Source organism: Gadus morhua, chromosome 3 (genome assembly GCF_902167405.1).
Source record: "Gadus morhua chromosome 3, gadMor3.0, whole genome shotgun sequence".
NCBI lineage: Eukaryota > Metazoa > Chordata > Actinopteri > Gadiformes > Gadidae > Gadus > Gadus morhua.
Window position 1 is genome coordinate 2,494,688 of NC_044050.1, and position 22,320 is coordinate 2,517,007.

Here is a 22,320-nt window from a genome sequence, read left to right on the forward strand (position 1 = left end):
CTTTCAAATAGTGCTCCATTTGTAAGGAAGATGCATTTGTGGGATGAGCAGCAGTGCTGAGTATGTGGGTTGCGCCCATGAAAAATTTGCCAAATATTTTCTGCCATTGCCAAACAGGTTATTTTGCTGTTGCTATTGACACTAGTTTTGAGGTTCTGGTACGCCCGGGTGCTGCCAATCAGGTGCCTTATTGGCACCTGATTGGGCAACTTCAAGCTGGTGTTCCGCAAAACCAAGTTGCGGCATTATTTGGAGTGAGCCCTAGTACCCTCTCCAAACTGAAGGCCAAGTTCCATATAACGGGGGATGTCAAAGACAGGCCGCGAATTGTGCGTCCCAAGAAGACGACACCCCAAGAAGACAGTTTCCGCACCCTGACAGCACTTAGGGTGCCGTAGGCTGCCTTCTACAGATTTGCAGTCAGATTTGCAGGACGATATGGCGGACGGCTCTCTGCCAAGACAATCTTGAACAGACTGCAGCCAATCTCCGGTCTCATAGGGCTGCCAGGAGTCCTGCCATGACTGCCCTTCACCGTCTGGCCCGTTTGCGCTGATGTTGACAACACGTGCACTGGAACCTGAACATGTGGAGGAAGGTTATGTTCAGAATCCAAAAAAACGAGGCTTGTCATCATTGGAGAAAATCTCGATGCAGAGAGACATTGAGATGAGATTCTGCAACCAGTGGCAATCCAATATTTCCACAGTCTGGGACCGAACTCTATCCTCCAAGAGGACAACGCTCGCCCCACAGGGCGGGGTGTATCAGAGACTACCTCCAGAATGTGGGAGTGGAGAGGATGGAATGGCCTGCCAGCAGTCCTGACCTCAACCCCATTGAAAACTTGTGGGATCAGCTTGGGCGTGCTGTTCGTGCCAGAGTGACCAACACAACCACGTTGGCTGATTTGTGACAAATGTTGGTTGAAGAATGGGATGCCATCCCGCAGCAGTGTGTGACCAGGCTGGTGCCCAGCATGAGGAGGAGGTGCCAGGCAATTGTGGCTGTGTTTGGTTCTTCCACACGCCACTGAGGCTCCAGTTTGTGAAATGAATAAATTGTTAAATTGCCAATATGTCTTGTTTCTTCAAAATTAAATCGTCCAATCCACCAATCACCAAACGAGTCAATGGCAGAATAAGCAGTTTGGCATTGGCAGAGAAGATTTGGCAAATTTTTCATGGCCGCAACCCACATACTCAGCTCTGCTGCTCATCCCACAAGGGCATGTTCCTTACAAATAGGGCACCATTTGAAAGGGAACTGACAGGCTTTCCAACGGTATAAGATTTATCGCCAAAAAGTATTGTTACCACTAAGAAATAATCAAACCAACACAAAATTCCTTACTTTTTGTGCCAAGTTTATGTATATATGTATGTGTGTATATGTGTGTGTTGTATGTATGTATGAGGATCCATGACCCACGACTGGACTCCAGCATGTCAGACCACTGTCTGTGGTTCAACATGACGCTCAATAGCTCAATGGAGACAAGCTTTGGTTCAGAACAAGGTTTCCTGTTTGTATTCCTTTGACCTCCTGGGTTTTCCCCGCTGCAGGAGCTTTGACAAGCGCCTGTGGAGCCACGTGGACATCAGCCGCAGCACCCGCCTCAGTAACCAGGCCCTGGCTGGAATCATCAAGAGGCTGCCCACCTCCCTGGACCTCTCTTGGACACCTGCCGCCAAGAGGCAGCTGCACTGCCTGCTCACACGCCTGCCAGGTAGGGAACACAGCCCTCCCTCAGGTAGGGAACATAGCTCTCACTCAGGTAGGGAACACAGCCCTCACTCACTCAGGTAGGGAACACAGCCCTCACTCACTCAGGTAGGGAACACAGCCCTCACTCACTCAGGTAGGGAACACGGCCCTCACTCAGGTAGGGAACACGGCCCTCACTCAGGTAGGGAACACAGCCCTCACTCAGGTAGGGAACACAGCCCTCACTCAGGTAGGGAACACAGCCCTCACTCAGGTAGGGAACACAGCCCTCACTCCCTCAGGTAGGGAACACAGCCCTCACTCGGGTAGGGAACACAGCCCTCACTCGGGTAGGGAACACAGCCCTCACTCACAGAGGTCGACCACGCAGCTCCGCTATTGCAACTAGGTGTGTGTGACAGTTGTCCTGCGTGTGGGGGAAGGTCCACCCCCTTACGGTTGTCCTGTTGCAGGGCTCCGGGAGCTGCGTGTGGCGGGCCTGCCCTGGTTCGCCCTTTCTGCCCTTGTGTCCCCCACCCTGCCCTGCCTCAGGCTGCTGGACCTGCGCTGGTGTCAGGGCATCAAGGACGTCCAGATGAAGGACCTCATCCTGCCACCTGGTGCGTATCTCACTCACTCACATAATTCACTCACTCACTCGCATAATTCACTCGCTCACATAATTCACTCACTCACTCACATAATTCACTCACTTTCTCAATCACTCAAATAATTCACTCACTCACTGGAGTTGGTTGGTTGTCCCTGGGTTCCATCCCGTTACAATGATGGTTCTATGGCTCTCCCTGCTCCCCCTCAGGCCTGGGCTCATCCCGCAGCCGCCTGAGGAACATGTCGGCGCTGTACCTGTCGGGCCTGGAGGTGAGCGACTCCACCCTGCGGCTGCTGCAGCGCCACATGCCCCAGCTTGAGCGGCTGGACCTGGCCCACTGCCCGGCTGTCTGCGACACCTCCATCGCCCTGCTGGCCGCCGCCGGCACGCACACCCGCCACAACCTCACCGATCTCTATCTTGCCGGTGGGTAACGCACCCAAACACAGACCTGGGGTCAGCTTCACAGGACTCACCCAAACACAGACCTGGGGTCAGCGTCACAGGATGCATCCAAACAGACCTGGGGTCAGCTTCACAGGACGCACCCAAACACAGACCTGGGGTCAGCTTCACAGGACGCATCCAAACAGACCTGGGGTCAGCTTCACAGGAAGCACCCAAACATAGACCTGGGGTCAGCTTCACAGGACGCATCCAAACAGACCTGGGGTCAGCTTCACAGTATGCACCCTAACACAGACCTGTGGTCAGCTTCACAGGAAGAGGCCCTAGGCGTCCAGACCTGAGACAGTATTCAATTGCGTGTTAAATTGTAATTATACTGCTAAATCGTTTGTCATGTCGGATACAACAGAGCTAAGTTTGGACGGCTTTAAAGGATGTTGTGGGTCGGACTGTAATCGCACCTAACATCCCCCCTGAACTTGGGCCTTTCCTCCTCAGCATTTTATTCCCGAGGTTACCATCTTGCGGTATATCACCTTATTTCTTTACCTCATTGCTCTTGTAATCTGATCCTCGAGGTCAACCTGATCTCGCTAGTCCCACTACCACGTGGTTCTCTGGGGATCACCCAGCCGGTATCATGGGACCTCACCCAATTGACCATAACAAAACCTGGACCCGAACCCGTTGGGTTCCTGGGTCGAGTCTCCATAGGTTGGGTAGACGCGTGAGGACATTTATAAGGTTCCATCCATAGCACTGCTATGTCACACATGATGGAGAAGGTCTTGTCTTAGACTTTGGTTTCCTCTAAAACAAGCCTCCTGTTTGGGGCGGGCCAGAAGCACCTAGAAGTCGCCAGGGAAACCCCATGCTGGTTTTGTGGCTGGATGACCTGGACCCACAACACACAATGCTGCAACCATTACCATAGAAAGTCTCTGGCAACCTGACCTGTTTTTCAAAGTAAGGGTCCTGTGAATGAGTATCGCCACTGACCTGAATTGTGTCTGCAGGTTGCAACCGGCTGACGGACGGTTGCCTGCCCTACCTGAAGCGCCTCTCTGCGCTGGAGCTGCTTGACCTTCGGGGCTGTGACGGCGTGAGCCGGCGGGCGTGCGAGGCCTTCATCTCAGACCTTTCCCACGTGGCGTTCTACTGCATGATGGAAGAAAAGCTCATCCAGCGCATCCCCTAAGGGGCGTTTCCCAGCAGGCACGGCGTCCTCCGGGCCCTCTATTGCAGGGGAGCGGCGCCACCAAAGCCTGTTTCCAGCCTGTTTCTAGTCTCCTAGCCTGGGACCCCAAGAGGAGAATGGCTGTGTTTGTAAATGTTTTTTCTCTGTGAAGTTCCTGGGTTCTTTCTGCTGGGCTCTTTTCTGCCTGGCCTTCATGTTTGCGAGTCTTTGTTACATTTCATTTTTAAACATTCTAAAAAAAGAACACTAATAAAGTGTAAAGTGAATACGGATTGGTTTGAAGTACTTTTCTTTTATGTGCACATAGTAACACAGCCTTCGTTTTTGACGACATGATATAGACTATTGATAGACTATAGACTATTGATCATGGTAAGTGCAGCCTGGAAAGCCCCTTTAAGGCTGGAGAATTCTGAACAGCATCACTGATCCCTCCTACATTGTAACCAAAAAAATGCATGTCCCTGTGAACTATGAGTTTGATTTACAACAGTTTTACATAGTTTGACAAGGTGCAAAGCAGGAGTCAAGAATTAACTGACAAGATTGAAAGATAATTAAGTTAAATGTCCATTTAACAAATGTTAGGGTAAATAGACCAATATTCTAGGTGCTAAACACTTTCTACTATGGGCATTAGAATGGAAATATCCAAGGATATTTCAAGTGTTTTAGGTTGTAATCTGAATATTTCTGTTGTCTCTTTGGGAATTAGCAGTAATTGCTCAAGAGATAAAAACCAGTTCCTGATTTATAATACCGGTTTTCATCGTTGGGCAATAGGCACGATGCCCATTGTGTTACCCCCTGGGCCATAGGCTCAATGCCCATTGTGTTACCAGTGGGCCATAGGCTCCATGCCAATTTTGTTACCAGTAGCCCATTGTGTTACCAGTGGGCCAAAGGCTCCATGTCCATGTGGTACCAGTGGCCCATTATGTTACCAGTGGGTCATAGGCTCCATTTCCATTGTGTTACCAGCGGCCTGTTGTGTTACCATTGGGCCATAGGCTCCATGCCCATTGTGTTACCAGAATGCCATAGGCTCCATGCCCATTGTGTTTCCGGCACGTGAACAGTGAGTTTATACACATTGATATCTTTGAGATGACACTTTAAGATTTATGGTACCAGAGCAGTCCTTTAAGGGCCATTGATCGGCAAGACATGCAGAAACATCAACTTTGACTTAGTTTATTTTATTTTAGGGTTTCACCCAGACTCGGATTAACACACCAGCTTGCCTAGGCTGCAGCCAAAGGGGCCCAGGTGTGCAAGGAGCCCTGGGTTTGCCAGACTATTTAATTAATATAATTAATTTTAAAATAAAATAAAAACTTGACACCTATTGGCCCATACCAAGAATATGGCGACACATTAGTGCCATAACTCACTAATGTGATAAAAGATGCATTCGGGCGTGATGTATCATTTCACACGCGTAGATATTAACTGCGAGCGCGAAAATTATCTCTGCACGCGCAGAACAGCCTCTCGCGCGTACAGCCTCTCGCGAAAGATGTTCTGCGCTCTCGCTCGAATTTAATTTTGGCACTATGGGGGAGGGAACCAAGGCAGGGCGGGCTTTCCTGTGATTGGCCGTTTCTGAAGCGCGATATTTGATTGACAGCCCTCCTCACTCAGCCCTCCTCTCATTCAATGGCTGAAACTCAGAAGACAACCGTGTCTGGGCAGGTCCCTTCAGGTAAGAAACCCTTGGCTGAATTCGGCCATTTGTGATGAACGAAAACAGGTAAGAAACCCTTGGCTGAATTCGGCCATTTGTGATGAACGAAAAACTATGGCTTGTGTAAAATTTCATCCACGTATGTTTCTGAGAAATATGTTAGTGTAGCTAAACTTTGTATAGTCTAGATTAACGTTATTACTTAGTCGTTAACCGCAGCTAACGCTAACTAATAGCTAACGTTAACTTTAGGGTTACCATTAGTTAGCGCGATGTCTGGCTGGCAACAATGACTATTACGTGATTAGGCTAACTGAACTATTGTAGGGTTAACGTGCATATTCTGTTTGTTAACCTAAAAATACATTAATGGATTGTAAATATTATTTTACAAATTTGCTGGTTATGGCATTGGTCAAAAGTTGATGGATCTTCATTTCCCCTCACCCCCCATGTTTGTGAATCAGATTTCACCGAGTTTCTGTTCCAGCATCTAGTATGGCGGTTTGTCGATCAGCTGTACCACAATATCCATAGTCGAGCTGTAATAATTGATAGTGAAATTAACTGCCAATGGAATTTCCGTATGTTCACACACACACACACACACCTTTTGTTTCTCATATGGAGAGAGATATGTATTTATTTTTTCACTTGCATTCTCTCTTCTCAGGACACCATTAGGAGACAGATCCTGACCCGGCTCCTGTCCAAGTTTGAACTGGGACTCACGAGAGCCTATTGATTTGGATTATTTTGAGTTTATGTGTAGGCAGGAGTTGTATATTTGGTGCAATGCACTGTCGAGGCATGTGACCCTGATTCATTGTATAAATAAACTTCTCATTCAGTTAAATCTGCCTAACTCCTTGTGTGCCATGCCAGTTCTCTTGTAGATAAATAATCTAATTGAACTGTGTCTTTTAGGTAACAGTGCACTAGTTTTCTGACTTAGTTGTTGAATGTCACGTCATTCTTTTTTTTTGTCATCTGTTTATTATTGAGTTTTCTTTTGCAGAACATAAACAAAGGTGGTTTATATGTCTGCAGGACGTCAAATCAAATAAAAGACAAAAAGTAAACATTAGGGAGAGGATCCATTTCTAATAAGGCACAAGTCAGAAAGTCAATATTTACACTTGTATACACACACAAGGCCACTCTTGTACATGCTTATTGATGTATATTGTATATTTACCTAAACCATACATTGATATCGATAACTATTGATGCTTTTTAATGACCTAAAAAGAATAGGAATTACCATGCTGGATTTAAACACTTCTGTTTAACACTTAATATGACCTTCAACTGTTCTTCAACATGTCTACTGATATTGTCAATAAATATGGAACCGTGTTTGTGTAACATGTTTTATATTGATATTGATCTAAAGTCTATCACAATATGATAATTTATTGTTCTCCTATTGGCTCTATTGTATTTAATGCAATGTAAGTGTGAATGGTACATGGAACTGCCAAAATTACTTTTAAACAATCTAGTAGTAAGTAAGTAAGTACTAAGTAATAATAACAATACAAAGACTATACAACTATACAAAGACTAATGTTGATGTTTAGCTACACTAACATATTTCTCAGAAACATACGTAAATTTTATACATGCCGTAGTTTTCGGTCATCACAAATGCCCGAATTCAGCCAAGGGTTTCTTACCTGAAGGGACCTGCCCAGACGCGATTGAAGTTTCAGCCATTGAATGAGAGGAGGGCTGTCAATCAAATATCGCGCTTCAGAAATGGCCAATCACAGGAAAGCCCGCCCTGCCTTGGTTCCCTCTCCCATATTGGCAAAATTAAATTAGAGCGAGAGCGCAAAACATCTTTTGCGAGAGGCTGTTACGCACGAGAGAGTGTTTTGCCCGCGCAGAGGTAATTTGCGCGCGCGAGGCTGTTTTGCGCGCGCAGAGGTAATTTGCGCGTGCGCAGAGATCATTTGCGCGCTCGCAGTTAATATCTACGCGTGTGGAATAATATAATACGCCCGAATGCAACTTTTATCACATTAGTGAATTATGGCACTAATGTGTCGCCATACAAGAATCGTTAAAAAATTAAGCAGCTGATAAGGTATATGTGTGGGCCATGTCATTCGGCCAGGTTCATAAAGAACATTTTGTGGTCAAATTATACATCATGGCTACTGGACAGCATAGCGTAGCGAAAAAGTGAAAGTTATTTGTATGATTTTTTTTATTTGAGTATTGCACAGTGGTTACATTTGTGTCTGTAAGGATGTTGTGATTTTTCCTCAGTGAGACAGGGTGTTGTGCACTGCTGCTGATGTTGTAGGCTAACGACGAGTTCCGGAACAAATCTGTTCAGTGTATCAGCTGTGTTGGAAGCTTTTGGAACCGTTCAGAAGGTGTCTCATTCAATTCAACCAAGCCCCAAGGAGCAGAGCAACCATGCGCAATCCACCAGTGCCCAGCGGCCAAGCCTGGTTTTGCCATGGACATATTAAAGAACGGAACCGTCATCACATTAGTTCTCCTGGAACCGTCACCTTATCGTGGGGGAGAGGTTTGCGTGTCCCTGTGAACCTGAGGGCTGTGTTGTCTGGAGCCTTGTGCTCCTGGTAGGGTCTCTCATGGCAGAGTGGTCTCAGGTGAGGGGCCAGACTAAGAATGGTTCAAAAACCTCAATGAATAACATAAGAAGAGGAGATGTGACCCGGGCCGGAGGAAGCCCGGGGCCCCCGTCTGGAGCCAGGCCCAAACGGAGGGCTCGATGGCGAGCGGCTGGTGGCCGGGTTTAGGGTTAGTGTTAACCCTTTGCCACGGAGCCCGGTCGGGCACAGCCCGAACAAACTACGTGGCACCCCCCCTCTCTTCATCTCATGGGCCCACCACCTGTGGGAAGACCCGTTGGGGTCGGGTGCGCAGCCACATGGGTGGCAGCGAAGGTCAGGGGTCTCGACGGACCAGACCCGGTCGGCAGAAGCTGGCTCTGGGGACGTGTAACGTCACCTCGCTGTGGGAAAAGGAACCGGAGCTTGTGAGGGAGGTGGAGCGCTATCAGTTAGATCTGGTGGGGCTTACCTCCACACACAGTCTCAGCTCTGGTACCGTACTCATGGATAGGGGTTGGACTCTATTCTTCTCCGGAGTTGCCAAGGGCGTGAGGCGCCGGGCGGGTGTGGGGATACTCATAAATCCCCGGCTGAGCGCCGCAGTGTTGGAGTTTACCCCAGTAGAAAAGAGGGTCGCCTCCCTGCGCTTAAGGATTGTAGGGGGGAAAACTCTGACTGTTGTTTGTGCGTATGCACCAAACAGCAGTTCAGAGTACTCAGCCTTCTTGGAGACCCTGAATGGAGTCCTGTATGGGGCTCCAGTAGGGGACTCCGTAGTTCTGCTGGGAGACTTCAACGCCCACGTGGGCAACGATGGAGACACCTGGAGAGGCGTGGTGGGGAGGAACGGCCTCCCTGATCTAAACCCGAGCGGTCGTTTGTTATTGGACTTCTGTGCTAGTCATGGATTATCCATAACGAACACCATGTTCGAACATAAGGGTGCTCATAAGTGTACCTGGTACCAGAGTACCCTAGGCCGAAGATCGATTTCGTGCTCGTGTCATCTGATCTGAGGCCGCATGTTTTGGACACTCGGGTTAAGAGAGGGGCGGAACTGTCAACCGACCACCATCTGGTGGTGAGTTGGATCAGGGAATGGGGGAAATTTCCGGATAGACCTGGTAAGCCCAAACGAGTAGTGCTGGTAAATTGGGAACGTCTGGAGGAGGCCCCCGTCCTAGGTATCTTCATCTTCAAGTTTTTCTGGCATTCCTGTGGAGGCTGGGGGCATTGAGCCAGAGTGGGCGGTGTTCAAAGCCTCCATTGCTGAAGCTGCGGTGGCTAGCTGTGGCCTCAGGGTCTTAGGCTCCTCAAGGGGCGGTAACCCTCGGACACCGTGGTAGACACCGGTGGTCAGGGAAGCCGTCCGATTGAAGAAGGAGGCCTTCCGGGATATGATATCCTGGAGGACTCCTGACTCGGTTGCAGGGTACCGACAGGCTCAAAGGGCTGCAGCTGCTGCCCTGTCGGAGGCTAAGCAGCGGGTGTGGGAGAAGTTCGGAGAGGCCATGGAGAAGGACTTTCGGTCGGCACCAAAGTGTTTCTGGAAGACTATCCGGCACCTCAGGAGGGGGAAACAGGGAACCATCCAAGCTGTGTACAGTAAGGATGGGACTCTGTTGACCTCAACTGAGGAGGTCGTCGGACGTTGGAAGGAACACTTTGAGGAACTCCTGAATCCGAATAAGAGCTCGAGGTTGATGGTGTTTCGTCGTCAATTTCCCTGGTGGAGGTCACTGAGGTAGTCAAACATCTCCGCAGTGGCAAAGCGCCAGGGATTGATGAGATCTAGCCAGAAATGCTAAAGGCTCTGGGTGTTGAGGGGCTGTCATGATTGACACGCCTATTCAACATCGCGTGGGAGTCGGGTACAGTGCCAAAGGAGTGGCAAACCGGGGTGGTGGTTCTCCTGTTCAAAAAGGGGGACCAGAAAGTGTGTGCTAATTACCGGGGTATCACACTTCTCAGCCTCCCTGGTAAAGTGTACTCCAAGGTGCTGGAAAGGAGGGTTCGGCCGATCGTCGAACCTCAAATTGAAGAGGAACAATGTGGTTTTCGCCCCGGACGTGGAACTACGGACCAGCTCTTCACTCTCGCAAGGATCCTTGAGGGGGCCTGGGAGTATGCCCATCCGGTCTACATGTGTTTTGTGGATCTGGGGAAGGCGTATGACCGGGTCCTCCGGGAGAAACTGTGGGAGGTGCTGCGGGAGTATGGGGTAAGGGGGTCTCTCCTCAGGGCCATCCAATCTCTGTACTCCCAAAGCGTGTTCGCGTCCTCGGCAGTCAGTTTCGTTCTCAGTGGGTGCTGGTGTCCGCCAGGGCTGCGCCTTGTCACCAATCCTGTTTGTGATATACATGGACAGGATATTGAGGCGTAGTCGTGGTGGGGAGGGGTTGCAGTTCGGTGGCCTGAGGATCCTATCACTGCTTTTTGCAGATGATGTGGTCCTCATTGGATCATCGGCCTGTGACCTTCAGCACTCACTGGATCGGCTGGAGGCCGAGTGTGAAGCGGCTGGGATGAGGATCAACACCGCTAAATCTGAGGCCATGACTCTTATCAGGAAACCGGTGGATTGCATAGTCCAGGTAGGAAATGAGTCCTTAGCCCAAGTGAAGGAGTTCAAGTACCTCGGGGTCTTGTTCGCGAGTGAGGGTACGATGGAGCGTGAGATTGTCCGGAGAATCTGAGCAGCGGGGGCGGTATTGCGTTCGCTTTACCGCACCGTTGTTACGAAAAGAGAGCTGAGCCGCAAGGCAAAGCTCTCAAACTACCGGTCGATCTTCGTTCCTATCCTCACCTATGGTCATGAGGGTTGGTTGATGACCGAAAGGACGAGATTGCGGGTACAAGCGGCAGAGATGAGTTTTCTCAGAAGGTTGGCTGGCGTCTCCTTTAGGGATAGGGTGGGAAGCTCAGGCATCCGTGAGGAACTCGGATTAGAGCCGCTGCTCCTTTACTTAGAAAGGAGTCAGCTGAGGTGGTTCGGGCATCTTGTAAGGATGCCAACTGGGCGCCTCCCTTGGGAGGTGTTTCAGGCACATCCAGTGGGGAGGAGACCTCGGGGAAGACCCAGGACTAGGTGGAGAGATTATATCTCAACAATGGCCTGGGAACGCCTCGGGATCCCCCCGTCAGAGCTGGTCAATGTGGCCCGGGAAAGGGACGTCTGGGGCCCCCTGCTTGAGCTGCTCCCCCCGCGACCCGACCCCGGATAAGCGGATGAAGATGAGATGAAGACGATGCTATGTTAAAGTCACCTCCCATTAATATTAATAAATTTGGATATTTCGACAACCAATGTAAAATGTGGATTTCCAAATCATCAAATAAAATGTAATTCTCTTGTTTTGAAATATACCCATAAATATTGACGATTAAAATTATAGTATAATTTATGTCAACAATCAAAATAAAGTAATGACCATTTGGTTCACCCTTAGAATGTAAAATATTCCCATCGAAACAGTTCTTTAAAGTAGCAGCATCAGCTGCTCTTTCTGTACCATTCGAGAACCAAACGTCATTACCCCATTGTGCTTTCCATAAAGATTCATTATCTATAACTGAATGCGTTTCCTGGAAAAAAGAAAGGTCTGTTTTTTGCTGCCTTGCAAATAAGAATAAAGCCTTTCGTTTAACATTCTGTCTCAACCCCCTGGCATTAAGAGAAAAAACAGAAAAAGACAGTATAACAATGAAAGGTGCTATGAAATTACAGCGAACAATTTCTATCCCTTAAAGGTTGGGTATGCGATTTGCGAAACGCCAGCAGATTTTGAAAATACACAACTCAAATGGTCCTACCCCCTCTCCTTCAACGCTGACTCTGACTCCACCCATTCCAAGTACCTGGACGCGCAATCATGCACGAGCGCGAACAGAGATGCGCGAGAGCGAGCCAGGCTAGCGTAGGTTTTCGTTTAACAACATGGCACTACATTCAGCTGTAAGTTGCACCCAGTACCGCGGGAAGTAGGGGTGCTGGGGGTGCTGCAACACCCACTGTCCGAGGCCCTGTCTTATCACAGAAAACGATCATTTCTAAAAACTCCGGCCAAAGTGGAGATTTCTGAAAACGCCGGTTATGTGTTGTCGTGTCAACGGGGAGAAACGGGATTTTAGGTTCTGAAGCGTCACATTATGCACCAGGAAATGCTTAAAATCATGTGAGTGCCCGCTGTACCGTATTGGTCGGAATATAAACACAAACCCCATTGTAAGACGACCTATATTTGGAAAAAAGATTTGAAGACCAGGGGCCTCATGTACAAAGACTTGCGTGGATTTCTGAGTAAAACTTTGCGGACGCCAAAATTTGGAAAGCTGCTGCGCACAAATAAATCCGGATGTATCAATCCTTGCGTAAGCACGATTTCACGCAGATTCTCTTTGTACATCCCAATTAACGTGAAATTGTGCGCACGTGCACGAGCCCGACTCTCCGCCCAGTCTCCTCCCTCATTTAATATGCTAATTAGTATAAACAGGCCTGCAGTAGTGCGCTTGTTAGGAGAAAGGAGATAATGGATAAAGCAAGAAAGAAGAACTTTAGCGAATGCGAGGTGGAAGTGCTGATTTCGGAGGTAGAGGCCAGAAATAAAATCTTGTTTGGCTCTCTTTCCTCCGGAATCAGCACTAAAACAAAAAAACTGGCGTGGGAATCGGTAGCAAAATCTGTTAATGAGGTTGGGGCGGAAAGCCGAACTGTGGCGGATATAAAAAAAAAGTGGTCGGACATAAAAGTTGATGTCAAAAAAAAGGTCTCTGCCCACCGGAGAAGCGTGGGTCAGACGGGCAGCGGAGCCGGAGTCGGGGAGCTCGCCCTATTCGAGCAGAGGGTGGCCGCAGTGCTGGGGGATCGGCTCCTTTTTGGCGTGGTCCCGCCAGCCGAAGGGGATTCCGACTTGGCCCAGGATCCCACGGAAGGTACAATTGTTTTCATATATTTGAAGAACTTTTATACCTGCTAGTATAGGCCCTAGCCTGCATTTCCGTATACATGATTAATGTTTAGCCAGCAATAAAACGCGTTCTCCTCAATGTGATTGTAATTTATATACATTCTTTAATCACAGACAGCCAAGGACCAAGTGGCGCACAGCTGATGGTGCCAGAGGAAGACCCCCAGCCAGGCGTGTCCGGCGTCTCCGTCTCCACTGCCCATTGCCCCCCTTCTGCTGCCAGTGGGAAAGGCCGGGTTTTAACTCGCGCTGTGCTGGACTCGCAGGAGGAGATCGTTAAGGGAATTCAGGAGATGAATTCGAACCTCAAAGAAATAACGGAGGCCTTACAAGCAATTAGTCTCACATTCAAAGAACTAGTTAAAAAATGAATGTTGTCTCCGTTTACCTTTTTTATATTCTGCCTATTAACTGCTGCCGGATTCGAATGGCCTCTACATTGGGCTGCGCATTGTTTGGTCCGGGGTCTGGGTCTTCTGGGAGGTCCATTACCTCGCGTAATGGCACGCCGTGCCTGTGCGCAACATTGTGCAGAACCCCACATGCCTGCACAATGCGGCACACCTTTTCAGGGTGATAGAGCAGCATTCCCCCGCTCCGGTCAAGGCAGCGCCACCGGCTCTTCAGCTGCCCTATCGCTCTTTCCACGACTGTCCGAGTGCGTGCATGGATATCATTATATCTCTGCTCTCGGACAGTCTGTGGGTTGGCGAGGGGGGTTAACAGCCATGGCCGTAAGGCGTAACCGCTGTCTCCTTAGGAGTAATAGGTACAATTACAGCATAGGCTACCCAACATGTCTAGATTTCAGTAAATTCACTTTAAAGTGTTTTAAATTGCTTACCAATTAGCCACCCATCACACACTCTTCCAGCCTCCAACCTATTCCCAACCGAGCTGTTTCTCAGGACGAATGAATCATGGGTTGACCCAGGCCACCTTGCCACGATATTCGTAAGGCGCATTTGGGCATCACAGATTATTTGCACGTTTAAGGAATGGAAGTGTTTCCTATTAACGTACTCATATTCCCCTTCAGATGGCGCCTTTATTGCAATGTGTGTGCAGTCGATCGCTCCGATTACATTGGGAAAACCGGCTATCGCTGCAAATTGCGCTTTGATGTTTGCTTGGTTTACTGCATCATATGGAAACCGTATATACCTGGCTGAGATGCGGATGATCCCGTTTAAAACAGGCGGAATGGCGCGGCTCAGAGCTCCCTGACTCATTCCTGACCGGTCAGCCAATTCCCTCTGGAATGATCCTGTTGCTAGAAAACCAAGCGTAGTCAGGACTTGTATTGGAACTGGCAATGCGTGACTCCTCGCCGTCTGCCTCTCCAAACCCGGGCTCAACTCAGTACATAGTTCCAAGAGGATAGCTCTTGGAAATCTGAATCGGCTGATAAGCCAGTCATCATCATGAGCCAAAAAATCGTAATAATCACGGAACACTCGTTCATTTCGAATGTGACCATTCGCAATATCTTCTAATAAGGCCAACACTGCCATTGTCAACCTATCGATTATTGCCACATTTTGCACCTGCTTTTATATTCTCATTTAATTTGATGCATGTTGACGATAGGTTGTTCCCATACACCCAAGGTGTCAATAATATACACATAATTCGAAATTGGCCGACTGGTTTATTGATGGATTGATTTTAAGTAACAATCTTGCGCTTAATCCACTCAGCATCATATAATAATATTGCAGTCAAGAATTTCACAACAAATGTGTGAAGAGAGATCATATGTCATGCGTGGTCCGGAAAATATGTAACGTTTAATAAACAAGCCATCACTGAAAATAATATTGCTGGGGGTTCCTTTTAATTTCCTTTTCATTCCAATATTGACAATTTAGTTTTATGGGTCTGTTTAAGTTTAGCCTAACAACAGTGTCACATTATGCGTCTCGACAACAATAACGCATTATTGAAGTGCATTTAAGATCACGCATCCCGATGTTCAAATCCACTTTGAACTCGCCTCATATTGCAATATTACTTCTTGACTCGTGATCGCGTAGGCCTCATGTTGTTGCGCTGATTTGCCTCTATGTGCCGCCAACTGACAATGCAGCAGAAATGTGCGTAAGCCAGGCATTTAGTTTGCGTGGAGAACCGCACTTTCTCACGTCAAGTCAGTCTTCGTACATCCGAACGTTTGCGTGAGAAGTTGCTTACGCAGCTTTTTTGTGCGTAAGCAAGCTTTGTACATGAGGCCCCAGATCTTGTGTTTATGAATAAATAAATTGTATTCATTGAAATAATATACGAAAATAAAAAGGCATAGAATAAAACACTGCATTGCCACTAAACAGTAGTGCAAATAGGCCGTACTGATGCACCAAAGACTATTCCTGACACTCCTCTGCCCCGCTGTGTTCGCTCTGGCTGTGGTCGCTCCGAACTGTTTCTGCCCGTGGCAAAGCGAGTCATCCTCGCTGCTGTCCAAGGCATTTTGAGACGCAGCATTTATTTAATGCTCATATGACCTAGTGCTGAAAAAAGGTTATATGAAAAAGTGTGAGGGTAGTGGTGGTGCGCTAAACTTGTTCTGTGAGCAGCTGGATGTGAACCATGGTGTGAAGGAAGTGAACACAACGATCGATTTTCAACTGTGCGCGCATGCACTGGTGTAATTGAGCTGCGCTGCTATATATCTTTTTTATCAATGTAACGAGTTGCGAGTCTAGTGCAGGCTGAGTTTTTTTTTCCAGCACCCCCTGCTGAGAATACGTTCTCGCGGCTATGGTTGCACCAGATGTTATAAACATTAAACGGTCACATAAATCATTACTATTTTTAGAAAATGTATGTTTGTTTCATATAATTGTATTGGAAGTCCTGGTTTTCACTAGGGTTGCTGCGGTGTGGACATTTTCACAACGAGTAATACACTCGTCCAGTGGCGTAACAAGGCAACGACGGGCCCGTATGCAGGATGTTCAAGGCGGGCCCCCACGGGCTTCGTTACGATTGTTGACGGGGGGGGGGTTTTGAGCAATTTTTTTTTCTTTTTTTTTTCTTTTGGGGGGCCTCTGATTGGCCCGGGCCCATACGCGCCCGCATACCCTGCTTACCGATAGTTACGCCACTGCACTCGTCTCAACACCGGTATTACCGAGTATATACGGTATAAACTTTGAAACTAGGTCAACCGCCACACAAGCATCGGTTTTTAGACCCTTCTCGTCCTTCAGTTGCCGCCAACGTTCGAAAGCAGCGCCTAGGATTATTCTTGATTTCAGTTTTTCTCTTTCAGCGTTTTTATTATCAATTACTCTCTGAAAAAGAGTTTTCCTTCTCTTGCTGGTGGTGGTGGTGGTGGTGGTGGTGGTGGGGATGGTGGCGTCTTGTCTGCCATGGAAATTGTCTTCTACTGCTAGGTCCAAATGTGGATTAACTAGTTCCAGTAGCTACCGCAGGATAACAACAAACAGGAGCTTGCTCTGGGTCACGAGTACTGCACGAAGGGGCGCGGGGGAGTGCAGTACGACCGTTTGATTGACGTACTTACTGTCCAATGCAACTCGGTGGCAATGGAAATGATTGGCTGGAGTTTTTCGAGCCCTGCCCGTTCCACAGATGATTGACTTGTTTAATTTTCATGTCAGTACTTCTAACTCAGTGGCTGTAAGCGGGTTATGATAAGGATTTCAAGTAATTTTGCAAAAATGGCCAAAAAAGCTAATTCCATACCCAACCTTTAATAATAGAAAATATATTCTAAGTAACAGTGTTAAACAATCTCCCGAACCTTTTACCAGTAAGAAAAAGAAAAAATAAGCTTTACCAACAAAAAGGTAATAAATGCTCAGCACTTAGGTGAAAACAGGAGGAGTAGTGTAATTAGTTCAAGGTATGCATCATCTTAGGAGGATGTGTCCATTTGAGACCGGCCAGACGTGTTTATTTTGGGGGCAAAGATGGACGTACCTCCTTTCCATCGATTATCACGCGAACGCCTGCAAAGTGTGCTTTTTTCCCTTCCTTTTTCGCTGCTTCTATTATGGGCCACATTTTGTCTCGTAAAGTTTTGTCCGCAGAAGTCAGATCCACGGCAAACCTCAACTTATTCTTTGTAAGGTATTCGCAGGTCTTCGCCTTCTTCCACAGGAGGTCCCGCGTGGATCTGTTCGTGAAGCGGATGATGGTCGTCCTGGATCTCCTCATATTTTCCTGGTACCTGCCAAGCCGGTGAACGATGTCAATGTCCTTTCTGATCTTTGCATGGGCGTCAGGCACCATGGAGCAGCAGATGTTGATGACTTTGGCCTTGATGTCCTCCTGTTTCTCCTCCGGGACGCCATCGAGCCATCTCTGTTGGTATCTTTCAGCGTCATTGAGTTTGAGTTCTAACTCTGACAGTTTCTGCTCATTTTTTTCAGTAGTAGTTTTAACCACCTTCATATCGGTCTTTAAAGAATCAACCTCCGCAAATGCAAAATCAATAGACTTCTTCAGGGCGTCAATGCTCACTGTGTTATGGTTAATCATGCTTTCCAGGTTGTCTGCCCGCTCATTAATTTTTGTTGAGATTATCCCAACGATGTTGTTCTGTAACTCATGCAGACATTTCTGCTCTCTGCTTTTTTCCTTTTGGCTTGACTGGTGTATTGGGGTCAGAATCTGGCAACGGCATAACATCTGGGCTCTGTTCGCGGCTGCGGACAGAGGCGAGAGCATAGCCATGGTCAGGGTTAGCTGCAGTCGAGATTGTAGCTGCATAGCTAGCATGCGTCTTGGGAGTTCATCGGTACACCAAAAACCATACCATCAGTCGGGCGCGTTGATTCTTTTTCCTTCCGTTTTGCTCCTTTATCGGAGGCTCCATGTTTCTTGTGAAAGTGCAGGCTCCTCACTCGTGGGCAGTTTAGCTGATGCTGGATTAGCAATGATGCTGTAGTAGCCTTGGCGGCAAATACGCTACAAGCTTACTTCAATAGGGTGAATTACGGTGTTAAAAGGCCGGGAGATGGAACGTTGTAGTTCACGAGTCTTTTAGAACATAATAGGCGAAGCAAAAAGTCGTTGTTAAGGGACAGAGCTTGTAATTTTGCTTAGCCTCGTCGCCATCTTGCCTCGACCTCAACGTGTTTGTTTATCGAACACACCATAGTTATCGAGCTAAGCGGTGAAGAAACATGGCGCACATTGTGTTTGAACCACGTACACGAGCTCCCGCCCCTCTCATTCCTTATTGGTGGGCTTACAAATTTGCGGAAGCAGTGTTTTGTAGTCCTCGGCCCTTCTAGCAGGCAAGCAAAGTTTTACTGAAATGACGTCAGGAGAAATTTAGATCAGGAAAGCTGGGCTAAGGGAAGACTGGGTTATAGGTAAAAGCTGTGGTGAAGTCCAGCTTCTTCCAGCTAAGGCAGCTGGCAAAAATTAAACCAATGCTTCAGAGACAGCATTTTGAAACAGTAATCCATGCGTTTGTGACCACCCGGCTGGACTACTGTAATGCACTTTACATGGGGATTAGTGAGGCCTCCATTGCCCGCCTCCAATTAGTTCAAAATGCCGCAGCTCGTCTCTTGACTAACACTAGAAAGTACGACCACATTACACCTATTCTGGCTTCATTGCACTGGCTACCTGTACGTTTTAGGATTCATTTTAAAATACTTTTATTTGCGTTTAAAGCCTTAAATGGCCTTGCCCCACCATACCTCTCCGAGCTGCTAAAACCCTACACTCCTAGCCGTTCTCTTAGGTCAGCTGACCAGCTGTTTTTGGCCACACCCCGTACCAGGCTAAAACACAGAGGAGAACGTGCCTTTGCGGTAGCAGCCCCAAAATTGTGGAACACTTTGCCACTCCATATTAGACAAACTACATCCCTGTGTCTCTTTAAAAACGCACCTTTTTTATTTGGCCTTTGGACACTAGATGGCGTGTTGATGTGATGTAGAAGTGTTGGGTGGGTCATGTGTTTTTACTTATTTTATACTTATTTTATCTCTTTTTCTGTGTGCAGCACTTTGGAAACCCATGTGTTTGTTTAAACTGTGCTATATAAATAAAGTGGATTGGATTGGATATACTGTGGGGAAAAAAACTTTTTTTTTATATTACAATAGCGATTTTATAATTATAACTTTGGGACCTATCTCCTTCCTCAATTGTTCACCTGCAGACTCCATTCAAATTTTAAAATGTTCACGTTTTTTTAATATTTTATACTTTTTAAGATATTATACTTTTAAAGTTAATATTATTTACAACGGACACTTACTACTTCAGACTTCGTAACTTGGTCAATATTTTATCGTTAGCCTTCATTCAAAGGTTTAACAAATCATCACACTTATCTTCAATAATCAATCTAAAACAGAATTTCGATTACCTTTATACTTTTTTCAAAATCAGTTTAAGTTCCATGCCAGCTTGTTTTCAGTTGGTCTCTCTCTGTTAAATTAAATGTTCTCATAATGTTATCTCATTTGTTAATAATATACCCCAATATTATGTGGATTACGACCTATTTTTGTTTCCAACTTTATTGTACACCTATGTGATTGGTTGTTTTATTTTGTTTCCGCATACAAATGCATTCAGGGTCATTGACCGTTAGTTAAGACTAAGAACATGCCATGGCTGCTGATGATGTACCGGAGCTGTGAAGAAATTAATAAACAGATAAAGGAAAGAGATGTAAGACGTGATTCTTTATCAACATGACAATGTACATACAATTTCGGCTATTTCAGATTCTTCAGTTCAATTCCTTTTACATTACTGCATTTTAGCAATGCTTTGCGCTTTTCATTCAGCTGTCAATTACTTTTTTCCAACGATTTAAATTGTTTTAAATGGTGTGCATGTTTACATTGTTTACTCCATTTCGACTTTTGAACTCTGTTCAAATCCCTTCACTTGATTTAAGCCGTTGAACATTTCTTTATGTCTTAATCTATGTGGCTTTATTAAAAAATATTTTCAACCTCACATTGTAATACAGCACACACCGCATTTTCTAGTTTGATGAGTTGGTGTATCGACCTAAGATCAGAAAACTGTTCAATCGGCCCAAAATAAGAGAGAATTAAATTCATTCAAAGGGCAATTTAAGCAGGAAACCTATTTTCTCAAAATAATGGTTGAACACATAATTACTCGACCAGAGCATTAAACAAGAAACTTCTCAAAATGCCCAGATCAGGATTAAAAATCCCCTCAAGCGGTACCGCAAACAAGAAACTTATTTACTCAAAATAGCAAGAAGCATGTTTCCTCGAAATGCCAAGATCGGAATTAAAAATTCACTAGTCTGCATCCCAAGGAAGCTCTTCTCAAATAAATAACCAATGAATTTGAGATATAAAAGTTAGACGCACTAAGGGGGTGAAGCTGTGGATACAACTGCGAGCAGGCCAAGGAGCTCATCCGAATTTAGTTTATCGTTTTATATTTATTTTTAATTGTTTTATAGTTAAACATTCATAGTTTATGGTTATCTGGTATGTTTACCATCCTCACTTCCGGGCTTCCCTGATTCGCTAGTGGAGCTGCTAGCCCTCTATGGAGCCAGTTTCCTGCCATAATTCAAACCTGAAAAAAAAAAAAGTCTCAAAGGCTTGTTAGTCTGGGTTTGAAAACTCAACACCTTGTAAAAAAGGTTTTGCAACACTGAAAAAAAAGATTATAACCTGAAAAAAATTCAAACAAAAATTCAAACACCTGTAAACAGGATTTTGTGTTCTATTTTATCTTCTTTATCATTTTCACCAACACATTTTCGAAGTATTTCTTTTTTCACAAACATGTTTTCAAAGTTCAAACAATTTCACCAGCGCATTTGCAGAGTTTCAAATCTGGCACTGTTCTAACAGTGTATTTCATTGTTTCCCGGTTTTGAAACCTTGTAAATGGGATTCTGCAAACAGGTGTTCATACATTGAGAAATAAGTTTTGAAAGGTTGAATATTTATTTTTAAGAACTTGTAAAGGTGTACGTTTACGCCATTGCAATGCATTTTTTCAGAACTGAATTTTCAGCACTGACTTTTCAGAGATTTGATCACACAGGCGCAAGCTTTGAGTCACGTGAATATTGGCAGTGTTCTGTCGCGCATTCGTTTTGAAACTCCTGACAGTCAAGTCTGAAGAAAAAAAACGTTCCTGGGGGCGGGACCATTTAGCTCTAAACCTATTGGTTGCTCTCGGCTGACGTACATTCCAATCACATTCTTGTCATCGGCAGAGCACTGTCAATCACGCACAGCCCGGTGAACGGCACATGTGATTGGAATGTACGTCAGCCGAGAGCAACCAATTGGTTTAGAGCTAAATGGTCCCGCCCCCAGGAACGTTTTTTTTTTTCTTCAGACTTTGACTGTCAGGAGTTTCAAAACTAATGCGCGACAGAACACTGCCAATATTCACGTGACTCAAAGCATGCTCCTGTGTGGTAAAATCTCTGAAAAGTCAGTGCTGAAAAGTCAGTTCTGAAAAAATACATTGCAATGGCGTAAACGTACATCTTTACAAGTTTTTAAAAATAAATATTCAACCTTTCAAAACTTATTTCTCAATGTATGAACACCTGTTTGCAGAATCCCATTTACAAGGTTTCAAAACCGGGAAAAAATGAAATACACTGTTAGAACAGTGGCAGATTTGAAACTCTGCAAATGCGCTGGTGATATTGTTTGAACTTTGAAAACATGTTTGTGAAAAAAAAAATACTTTGAAAATGTGTTGGTGAAAATGAAGACGAAAATAGAACACAAAATCATGTTTACAGATGTTTGAATTTTTGTTTGAATTTTTTTCAGGTTATAATCTCTTTTTTCAGTGTTGCAAAACCTTTTTTACAAGGTGTTGAGTTTTCAAACCCTAGCTTTATTTCGGCACGAAACTCGGAGCGAAAACTCCGACCCAACAGAGCGTTCCAAGCACTTTTCTCCGAGCTTAAGGTCCGAACCTCCCGAAAACTCTTGAGCGTTTTGAAGGCAGCATAAGCGACCCCTACACTCTGCTCCCTGACGCCTCCCTTCTGACACACTGCATTATGCCGCTCGCCCGGTTCTCTGTCCATCATTGGCCAGGCAGTGTTTTAGCAGCATGTGCGTGTATGTAACATGTCTACATCCAAACTAACCCATCTGGACTGGTAGTGTTGTTCA

The 22,320-nt window shown here is 46.1% G+C and overlaps 2 protein-coding genes across 6 annotated transcripts in view; one reads left to right on the plus strand and one right to left on the minus strand.

The window, feature by feature from the left end:
* Positions 1-4,198, plus strand: part of kdm2aa (lysine (K)-specific demethylase 2Aa) — an 82,008-nt gene extending 77,810 nt beyond the window's left edge. For all 4 annotated transcript variants that reach the window (XM_030351363.1, XM_030351362.1, XM_030351361.1 and 1 more), the window contains 4 exons: positions 1,566-1,729; positions 2,181-2,327; positions 2,528-2,746; positions 3,745-4,198. In XM_030351363.1, coding sequence (XP_030207223.1) covers positions 1,566-1,729; positions 2,181-2,327; positions 2,528-2,746; positions 3,745-3,926 — 712 coding nt within the window. In that variant the 3' untranslated portion in view covers positions 3,927-4,198. The remainder of the gene's footprint in view (positions 1-1,565; positions 1,730-2,180; positions 2,328-2,527; positions 2,747-3,744) is intronic.
* Positions 4,199-13,266: 9,068 nt separating this feature from the next.
* On the minus strand, positions 13,267-14,716 carry LOC115540954 (putative nuclease HARBI1). 2 transcript variants are annotated; one of them, XM_030352637.1, is made up of 3 exons: positions 14,022-14,716; positions 13,566-13,932; positions 13,267-13,393 (listed from the first exon to the last, which is right to left on the minus strand). In XM_030352637.1, the coding sequence occupies exons 1-2, from the start codon at positions 14,689-14,691 to the stop codon at positions 13,571-13,573; spliced, it is 1,032 nt and encodes a 343-aa protein (XP_030208497.1). In that variant the 5' UTR covers positions 14,692-14,716; the 3' UTR covers positions 13,267-13,393; positions 13,566-13,570. The 2 variants fall into 2 exon arrangements, with proteins under 2 accessions (XP_030208497.1, XP_030208496.1); XM_030352636.1 differs by having other exon boundaries at positions 13,297-13,431.
* Between the last annotated feature and the right edge of the window lie 7,604 nt (positions 14,717-22,320).